Source organism: Vulpes lagopus, chromosome 5, assembly GCF_018345385.1.
Source record: "Vulpes lagopus strain Blue_001 chromosome 5, ASM1834538v1, whole genome shotgun sequence".
Classification (NCBI taxonomy): domain Eukaryota; kingdom Metazoa; phylum Chordata; class Mammalia; order Carnivora; family Canidae; genus Vulpes; species Vulpes lagopus.
This window is the reverse complement of record NC_054828.1, coordinates 3,296,429-3,306,663: the sequence shown is the minus strand read 5'-3', so window position 1 is coordinate 3,306,663 and position 10,235 is coordinate 3,296,429. Positions and strand designations below refer to the sequence as shown.

General features: G+C 56.1%; 1 protein-coding gene across 2 annotated transcripts in view; it reads left to right on the top strand.

Annotated features, from left to right (window-relative positions):
- Window positions 1-1,424: 1,424 nt before the first annotated feature.
- TBC1D22A (TBC1 domain family member 22A) overlaps window positions 1,425-10,235 on the top strand; it is a 339,052-nt gene continuing 330,241 nt past the window's right edge. For both annotated transcript variants that reach the window (XM_041754866.1, XM_041754865.1), the window contains exon 1: window positions 1,425-1,647. In XM_041754866.1, the coding sequence (XP_041610800.1) occupies window positions 1,586-1,647 (62 nt within the window). In that variant the 5' untranslated portion in view covers window positions 1,425-1,585. The remainder of the gene's footprint in view (window positions 1,648-10,235) is intronic.

Here is a 10,235-nt window from a genome sequence, read left to right as displayed (position 1 = left end):
CCTTGCTCTCGTTTCTGTCATCGGCACTACCAACCCTTCGCTCAGCGGGTCCTGCAGCCTTTGTCAATCTTGGTGTCATCTTGCTCCTTCCCCTAGGAGACGAGGCAGGGAAGCATCCTCAAGCTCTAGGGACAACTGATCTAAGCTGCTATAATCGCATCTAGCCAATCACTACTACTGTCCATTTTCGCTCTGTCAACTGTGCTTCCATCTTCATCCTGCTGTCATCTCACTGATTCTTGCAATGAGCCTGAAGAGCTGCTGAGAACCCCTAAGATCCCCGGTGATGTCTTCCGGGGATCCCGGATGCTGTGAGGCACCAGTCTGAGGCCTCGGGGCTATACGTGGGGAAGAGACCCCTAGGGCCTCCCTGGGCTCCCCTAGGAGAGAATCCCAGGAGGCTGCCTGAGGCTGTGTAGGGAAGGAGTCCCCGAGGATCCACCGAAACTTTATCAGCACATCTCTGGAGGTTCCCTGAGCTCATGTAAGGACAGGATCCGGGACAGTTCATCAGGCTGTGCAGCAAAGGAGCCCTGAAACCCTCCTGAGGCCGTGTCACCTGCGGGTCACCGAGGATCCACGGAGATCGCCCCACAGAGAAGATTCCTGGGGTTTCTATGGTGACACGAGGGGATCCCTGAAGAGTCCCCGTTGGCTTTCCTCCAACAAACATTTACAGAGGCGGAAGACCTAGGGCTGAGCCAGCAGCGTCTCCCAAGCCGCGTGCGGGGTCAGATACAACCCAAACAGGCCAACGCTGCAGGGGAGCACAAGCAGCTGTGGAAAGGGCGCGAGCTCAGGTCCGGGAGGGGCGGCCTGTGCTGGGCGCCGCTGCACACGCAGCCCCTCGAGCGGCCAGGGGTGCAGCGAGGCCACCGGCGGGTGGGCGGCAGGTCAGAACTGGCCCAGGCGTGTCTCGGGCTCCCAAGGTCACAGCGCACCGCAGGCCTGTCGCCCGCAGAGATGCCAGCCCCGACGTCTCGGCCCGGCTCTGCGACACCGAGGGCGAGCCACCTACGTAACTCGCAAGTTCCGGGCGCTACGTTAAATTGGAAAAAAAAAAAAAAAAAAAGGAAACAAAAAAGAAGAAACGTGAAGATAAGTAAGTTCAGCGGCGTATTTTTCTGAGCCCGACACGCCCCGTTATTTCACCATGTCCCCCGCACAGGCTAATTCCATCCTCCCCGCTTCCCGCCGCGCCCCCCCCGCGGGGTCCCCGCCCCCCCCGGCACCCCCCCCCCCGGGCCCGGCAGCAGAGCACAGAGCCGGCCTCGGGGCCCGGTGAGCCGCCCGGACACGGGTCCCGCCCCGCAGGCCGCAGCCACCTCACTTCCTCCTCGCCGTCGTCGCGCCTTAATGCCGTCAGCGCCCGCGCCGTGCGTCAGGCGAGCGCCTGGGACGCAGGCGGGACTTCCGGGCGCGGCAGCACAACTTCCGGAGGGAGGCGGAAGAGCCTCTCGGCTCCAGGCTCCGGCGTCCCGGGACGGCGGACGGGCCCCCCCCCGGGGTACAGGAAGGGGCCGCCGAGGCCGACCGTTCGCTCTCGGGGTGTCGGGACCGCGGGTCTGAGGGATGAGGAGGGGCCATGGCCAGCGACGGGGCCAGAAAGCAGTTCTGGAAGCGCAGCAACAGCAAAGTCCCGGGCAGGTGGGTGTGACGGGGAGGCCGGGTCGGGGTCAGGGGTCGGAGGTCAAATGGGCGCGTAGGCCCGCCGGGCAGTGGGGTGGAGTTGGGGGCCTGGGGCTGGGCGACCTGCGCTGTGGGGGCGCCGCTGGCGACCTGAGGGGCGTGGGGGGACCTGGGGGGGGTGTCAAGCGCTGGGTCTGCGAGGTGACGGTGGCCGCAGGGAGCATGGGGGGGGGAGGGGGAGGGGGAGGGGAGGGGAGGGGAGAGAGGGGAAGGAGGGGAAGGGGGAGGGGAGGAGGGGGAGGGAAGGGAGGAGAGGGAGGGGCAGTCAATTGGCCTCCTGCTCTGTCCTGCCCACCTAGGGCTACTTTTGCCTTTTTTGAGAATTTGTTCAAGCCGATTCCTGACTCCCTGTGAATCTCTCCGTATCCCACTTTTCTGGCCTCAAAACCAGCTCCTTCCTCCAGGCAGCAGCGGGAGGCAAACTAAGAAAAAAAGTTAAGCAAGAAATGAAGTACTTGCAACGACCGGGGTGCAGCGTACAGCTCCAGGGGCCTGGTTGGCGTGTCCCTGAGCCCTGGCCGGGGCCTTGGGAATGTGAAGACAATAGTGGACCGTGCCTAGGAGATCAGCTGCTGGTGGAAGCAGATTAGAGAGAAACCAGTGTCAGGATTTCTTTCTTTCTTTTTTTAAAGATTTTATTTATTTATTCATGAGAGACACACACACAGAGGCAGAGACACAGGCAGAGGGAGAAGCAGGCTCCCTGCAGGGAGCCCAACGCGGGACTCGATCCCGGGACCCCGGGGTCACAGCCTGAGCCACCCAGGTGTCCCAGATTTCAAGATTTTACAACACGGACTATTCTGTTTGGAAGCTGATGTCTGACATGCTGAAAATTAGGAATTGTGGTATTAAAACAACTCCACGTGGAATCATTTCCAAGCACAGCTTATTTGTAAGTGCTGCATAATTAACACCGTCAGTTGAGTGAAAGAATCGCAAACTTTGGAATTCACTGTGTTCGGCCAGAAAGGTTTAATTTTCAGAGTGGTTCAGGAGTTAGTAGGAGTGGGTTCCTCACTGCTCAGACATGGTGACTTGGGACAGGATCACCAGAGGCAGCCAGAGGTCCCGTTTTACTCCACAGCATCGTGTGTGACTGAAGAATAAGAGAGCTTTCATCCCAACCAAAGTCAGGGTCCAAGGTGATGTGAGGATTCCGGAATGGTAGGGAATAGGGGGTCCCAGTGGTTGCAGATGCAGATGCCCCAGAACGTAGACTCCAGGGAAAACTAACCACATGGCAGTGGAGCTTTTGTGTGTTGCTTTTAGGTCCTGGTTCTTGCTCAGTCTAATAAACCCCAACTCTTAAGCACCAGCTGAGCTGTAAGAATAATGGAGCTGCGGTATGTAGTTATGATGGCGAATAAACATTTGGTCTGAGGACTGTATCTGTTAGTAATTTGTCCTTGTATTGGGTTCAGTAGCGTCCCCCTCCACTCCCCTTCCACCCCTGCACCTGATTCATTTTGTAACCTGTGGATGTGACCTTATTGGGAAATAGCATCTTTGCAGATGTAATCAAGTTAGAATGAGGTTATACTGGAAAGTCATACCCAGGCTCATAGAATGAGCCTTAGTCCAGTGATTGGTATCTTTAGAAGGACAGGGAAATTTGGACACAGGCACAGAGAAGATGGCAGGTGAAGACGGAGACAGAGGTTGTGGCCATGTGTGTGCAAGCCCAGGAATGCCAAGGATTCCAGGCAATCAGTAGAAGCTAGAAGAGGAAGGAGGGATCCTTCTGTGAAGGCCCTGCCAACACCGTGATTTTGGACTTCTGAGCCTGAAGAGCCGTGAGAGGATCAATTTCTCTTGTGTTACGACAGCCCTGGGACGCTACTGTGGTCCTCAGCTTTCCTCTGTGAGGTTCTGCGTCACCAAAGACAGACCTTTGTGGCCCTCTGATTTCAACGCTGCGCGTGTCTTAGGCATTTTTGAGAGCAGCTCCCTTGTCAGAGTTAAGGAGTTGGAGTGGAGTTTTGGAGAACTGCCGGAGGCTGTCATTGCAGAGGGCGGGGCACAGAGGTGAGGGCAGGCCCACTAGAAAGGCCTATCCAGCCCCCTGTGCCCCTCGCCTGCCACGGCCTTGCTCTGGCGATGCTTCTGTTTCGGGCACCAGGAGTTGGCGGAGATATGCCCTTTTGCCAGTGAGTAGCTCACTGTCATATGTGATCACCTGCCACGTGCTTAGTCCTTACCTGCGCGAGCACTGTGCTGTCAGAGGTCGTGGCCGGATTCCTGCATCTCTGCCAGCCCTTTCAGTGGTTCCCAGGATTGTCTGACTCCTTGAGCATGGACATTAGCTTAGGGAAATGCAGAGGAGAAAGAACGGATTTAACCACAGACTACTGAACTGTTAAGAGGTTATTATTATTTTTTAAACTTTATTTATTCATGAGAGACAGAGAGAGAGAGGCAGAGACACAGGCAGAGGGAGAAGCAGGCTCCATGCAGGGAGCCAGACGTGGGACTTGATCCTGGATCTCCAGGATCACGCCCTAGGCTGAAGGCAGCTCTAAACCGCTGAGCCCCCCGGGCTACCCTAAGGGGTTATTTATATAGCACAGTCTTTCACAATTTTGATAATCATTCTGTCATTGCCCATCAGTAAGACAGTTATAGCTGGTACTCAGAGAGAGTATCTGCCATCATTGATTGGTATCTCCCAAACTTTCTGTTGGCCAGGCACAATTCTTGGTCCCTACAGTGCTGCGTCTCGCTAGTGTTTTAGCGTCACAAAGCAATGCGCTGTCTGAGGTCGGCTGTGGTGAAGGCCTTGCTTGTTTCGCCTGAAATGCCCTGTGGAGAAGCACAGTAAGGCGCTGCCCAATTCTTGAGCCACATCTCCCACCCCTCCTTGCTTTGAACTTTGCCTTCAGTGGTGTGGACGGGCTTGCAGGTTCCTTGGTGTCCATGCTGCGTGATGCCTCTGTTTGCTTCATGCTCTCAGAGCTGACCACAATGTTCTTAGCCTCCCTTTCCCCCCTTTTGCTTGGCTTATTTTATTTTTTGATCTTCAGAGTTCACCTACTCGTAAATAAAGCCTTGCTTGCAGTTTGGATAGAGTACGATTTTATGCATCAAACTCAGCATTGCTGCTATGTGCTCGTTTTCTCCTCCAGACTGTGAGCTCTGCGAGGGTCGGGAGCCTGTCTTCCTCCCCATTGTATTGCTAGTGCTGATAAATGGTGATTGGTTTAGACTACCTTCCAGATTAGCCAAGAGGGAGTAAGTGATTTGGCCAGGGTCTCACCCTACATGAGAGGCGGTCTTGCCAGTGGACCCCCTGACCTCCGCACACCCTGGTCCTTGGGTTGTCTATTTGGCCAGTGCTTTCTTAGATATTTCTCTTCTGAGTGAGGCAGGATGTGTGATATGTTAGAAGGACGTCTGACTTGGTTTTGTGGTGTTTCAGCCTTTTTTTTCTATTAATCTCTGTGTGACTTTCACCAGGTCGTGTCACCCTTGGGGCCATCGGTTTCTGCAAGTATAACCTGTGAAGCTGGATTAGACCTAAGTGGCTGGGACCTGCAGGCACATATTTGTTTAGTCAAGTTTGATTCTTTTTGATGAGCATGAGAGAAGGCCTCTTGGACCAGCTTTGAGAGTTTGAAAACTTATTCACTCAGTAGATATTTGTTTAACCAGCACTCTGTGCCAATCACAGTTCCAGGGGCTAGAGATACACCAGTGAACAAAACACGTCGGAACCAATGCTCTCACGGAGCTTACAGTGGAGCGGGAAGGGCAGAGAATAAAGACTACAGCTAAGTTAAGAGTGTTACCCGTGAGAAGGTGGCAACTGGAATCTTGTTACCAAAATATAAAGCAGAGAATTGGGGTAGACAGTTTGGAGGCACATGGAGTGGGGAGGGTTTCCTGGTGATAAGGTAGCCAGAGCAGCCCTTACAGAGGAGGTAACATTTGAGCAAGATTTTCAGGGGGTGAGCAAACAGGCCCCTTGGGTGGCTGGGAAGACAGTGGTCCAGGCAGAGGGCTAGTGAGCACAGAGGCCCTGGTCGGGAGGGACACCAGCGTGCTTGAGCAGAGCAGGGACCCTTGATGATAGTGGCCTAGGGAGGAGGGGGAGAGTCCCAGGCACGAGGTCTGGAAGGCGGTGGAGGCTGGCCTCGTGGTCACAGTGTAAAGATGTGGGCATTCAGTTTCTTACTGTGACGGGGGAACGCTTTGGAGGGTCTTGGCACAGGGGTGGCTTGAGCCGCCCCTGGCGTGGCAGGATCACCTTGGGCTCTGGGTGGATGGTAGGTTGGGGGCTGCGAGTGCAGGGGCAGAAGCAGGGAGAGCAGTTAGGTTGTGACGAACATCCAGGTGAGAGATGATGGTGGCGCTGTAAGAGTCAAGAGAATGGATGGTGGGAATCATGAAAGGTTCGGTCTGACTCTCTGGGGCCAGTTCTTTCTCAGGCCATTGACTCGCTTGGCTCCTGAGGGCGGCTGCTTTCTGCAGTTGTGGGGGTACTCTTGCCACACTTAACTGTAGGTGACAAGATGAAGTCTAGCATGCAGGCACAGGCAGCCTTTCAGTGTGGGTCCAGTGCTTGCTCTCGTAGCATGACTCTGCCAACAGGAGGGTGACTGGGGCCTGGGAAGGGTGACACCATGAGTGGGATGGCGGCAAGAAGGGCCTAGATTGAAGATGGCGAGGCTGTGGGTGCTCAGGGTAGAGCTGGAGCAGAAGATAGCTCACGGGGTTGTGACTGACAGCTTTCAGATTTCAGCTGTCACAGCCCGAGGAGTCTCTGAGCCAGTGAGATGTCAGTTCCATGGTCATCTTAACAGGCTGCCATCACTCATCAGCTGTGGGGAGGGATAGTTGGGACAGTTTATTCATTCAGAACGTACTTCGTACTTCATGTGCCAGGTGCTGTGCTGCATGCTGACCCAGGAGATGTGGCTTTCAGGCCACTAGGGTGAGGGAGATACTGTCTGTGTCGAAGGCCACCATCCAGGGCTGTTGGCAGAAGCACAGGACCCTGCATCACTGGAAGGCCGTGCCCTTCTGGAAGAGGTCATGGAGATGGAGGGGGAGCCAGTCCTCTGAGATGCAGAGATGCGGGGATGTGGGGTGGGCGGCAGAGTGTGCCTGATAGGGGAGGCATGGTGCAGGGACACCCAGGCTGGGGAGGAAACCAGGAGGGGAGCCGTGTGGGAGGAGGGGTGGGAAGCATGCAGGGATCGGAAGGCCATGGAAGAACTGTGAGAAAGCACCGAAGGGTGTGCTGCAGTCCTGTTCATCCTCCTTGAGAAGAGGGTGAGGACGAGAGAGAGCACATGAGCACAGGTTCTCTCCTTGGGCTTCAGGCAGGGCAGGCAACATTCATGGATGGGCTTGCTGTCAGGGGTTGAGGTGATCACCAGGGTCCTGGCCAGAGGATGGGGTGTGGTTGGCAGAATAATGACCCTCAAAGATGTCCACGTCCTTACCCCTGGAACCTGGAAGCAGGTGTCGTGGCACAGGAGAGTGAGGGGCGCCGATGGAATGAAGGGTGCAGATCCGCTGACCCTGAGATGGTGCCTTGTCCTGGATGACCTGGTGGGTCCACTGGAATGAAGTGAGTACTTAAGAGTGGTCAGAGTCCACCGGAGACAATCTCTGGTCTGCCGTCGCGGGCTCTGAGAATGGAGGAAGGGGCCGCGAGCCGGAGGGTGTGGTGGCCTCTAGAAGCTGGAGCGGACTTCTGCTTACAGCCAGTAGGAACCTCAGTCCTACAACCACGAGGAACTGAATTCTGCCAACAACTCAAATGAGCAGGAAGTGGTCTCCCCAGAGCAACCAGAAATGAATACAAGCCAACACCTAGACTTTAGCCCTGTGAGATCCGCCTCGGACTTCTGACCTCCAGACTTTAAGATTAACGAACGTGTATGTTTTGAGCCACTGTTTGTGGCAGTTTGTTACAGCAGCTACAGAAAAAAACCCTAAGAGGGGAAAGAGGAAGGTCGGTCGGAGAAATGTGCTGGAAGGATGTTGGCTGGGAAAAGGGTCGTGGGTGGCCCTCCACACCTGCCCCTGCAAAGTCCTGCCCTTGGACGTGGACAGGGTACCTGCATCCATCTTCCTGGGTGGGCTGGCCCCTCACCAGCAACCTCTGCAAAGTGCATTGAGTCCCGAAGGACAGGAACAAAGCTGGGAGGACTCTTCCTGCATCTCTGCATCTTGTGCCCTGTTGGGTTCAAGAACCAGGGGAGGCCCTGCCTCTTTTCTCAGAAGCTCTGAGCTGCTGCCCTGACTGGCTCCCTGTTGTGTCTTTAGAAACCTGTTTGTTTCCTTGCTGGTGTTTTTGAAGTGGCTGTTTGGACTGAGTGCCTGTTTACTCTTTTTCCGTGCAAGGAGCCTGGGAGTCTGGTCTGGCGGTGACTTTGTGTCCTGTGGTCTCCATCCGTGAGTGGAGATGGTCTTATTGTGTTGGTCCCTTGGAAGCATCAGTGGGTGGGTTTTGCTCTGTACATCGTTGCTTTTGCTTGTTCATTCCTTAGTCGTTCTGTTTCATGTTATTAAATGCCTTTTAGTTTGGGAACATTTTGAAAAATAAACTTAATGCTAATCATGTTTTTCCTCTCTTACGTATGTGTCTCATGTCGTAAGTCTAGATCCTTGGGTTAATTTTAAGTGAGGGTAGAAGTGATTAAAAAAAATAAATGCCTGATGATTGTGATTAAAACAAATTCTTTTTTGAAAATGAGAGCAGGAGGAAGTATTCTGTTTCCCGAGTGCTGAAGGCATGATCGGAGGTCATGGGTGGGAATATGCCCTGAGAGCCCACATCTGCTTTTCTGCTCCCCAGCCTGCTAGGGGGTAGCCCTGCCTGCATGTAGGGTGGAAGACAGCGTCACTGTGACCCTGGGCACGGACACACCTGCCCCTCCCTGTCCTCTCCAGCAGCTCTGTCTTAACCCTGCTTCTCTGCTTCCTCATGCCTCAGACACGCAACAGGGAGTCTGGCCTGCAGGCCCTTTGGGGTGCAGCCTGGCCTTGCACATGGGATCCTGCAGACAGACGGGCGTGGGGGTGCCCCTGGGCCCGACCCTGGGGGCACGGACATTGCCGAGCGCCACTGTGGATGAAGGTCCCAGGGCAGGGTTTTGTGCTACACCCCTGGACGAGGTAGCATGGCCCTTGTGACCCTGCAGGCTAGCAGCTGCTCCTCTCGTGCCGGCTCCTGACACACAGCATGCCATCGCCCTCCCAGCAGCCAGGGGTTTTACAGCTGGGGAAGTTGGGCTCCTGTCTAGGTGGCAGAGCCGGTCCCCCGGGAACTGGCTCCCACTGCTGCCCCCTGGGTTCCGCCCTCGCCTGGCTCCCTGGTCCTCGGGGTCTGGGACCTGGTTCCCAGGAGCTTGGATTGGCACAGTGCAGGGGTTCTTCAGGAGGAGAGGAACAGCTTCTTCTAGCTTCACTCTGATGTTCCCTCTGTGGACCAGAGGCAGAGGGGTCGGGAGGCCCAGAGGGAATAGGGCAGCCTGGGTTCTTCCCATTTATGGGGCCATGGGCTGGGGGGACTTTCATTCTGAATGTCCCCAGTCTTTCTGTTTCCCCATTCTGAAATGCTGTTTCCTCTTCTGGGGGTTAATGTGGAAATTCCAGCCCGGGTGCTGAGGGTCACCGGGGTGCCCGTAGCTGTCAGAGTTCAGTCGGTTAGAGCCGCATGAGCAGCCTGTCTGCAGTGGTGTGAGATCAGGGCTGCACATGTCGCCGCTGTGGCTCGCACAGCCAGCCGGGGAGCTTGCACGCCGGGCACCGTGGCAGCCCTGCCCGCACGCCTCCCTCTCCGCGCGGTTAGGGTAGCGCTGCCGAGCTCATGTCTGCCCCAGGCCCTTGGCTCCTAGACGAGCCAGCCGGCTTTGAGGCCGGGCACGCCAGTTCAGGGCAGAGCCGTGTATGTTTCTGGGCTCCTGACAGCGTTAGCTCTCTTCCCCGGGGGCCCCTTCTGTGTGTCCTTGCCTGTCCTGGGGTCTGTCCTCCGAGGGTCTGGAGTTTGCTGGCACCGCGGAGGAGCCGTCCTGGCCCTGGTGGGGCCCCCTGCCCTGGCTGGCGTGCCCGTCTCCTGCCGTCTCCCTTCCCACCCAGCCTGCGCCCCTGAGCTTGGCCAGGCTGCTGGTGGCCAGCCCCCCTTGATCCAGTTCTCAAACATGCTGCGTGGCAGCTCTCCACTTGTTCCCGCATATGCCTTGCTCCGGTTTTGAAAGGACCCTTCTTTGAGTCAACATCTGCTAAACTCAAAAACAGAATAAGGCTGCTGGCTCCAAGGCCTGTGCCCAGAGACCAACAGCATTTAACCCTGTCTTCTGGATGGGCTCCTGATCCGTTGCAGGAAGCCCTCAGCAGGGCGACAGGGATTGTCCCAGGGCCTTGGGTGTGCCCTGTGTGGAGCGACAGGGCAGAGGACAGGGTCTCCCAAAGGGGATGGGTCCCTCGGTGCCACCGTGGGCACCTGAGGCAGGGCAGCCTGTTCCCAGGTGCGGATGCACCCACTTCTCTCGTTTTCCCTTGAGGCTGTCTGCAGGTGCTGAGGCCAGCCAGTT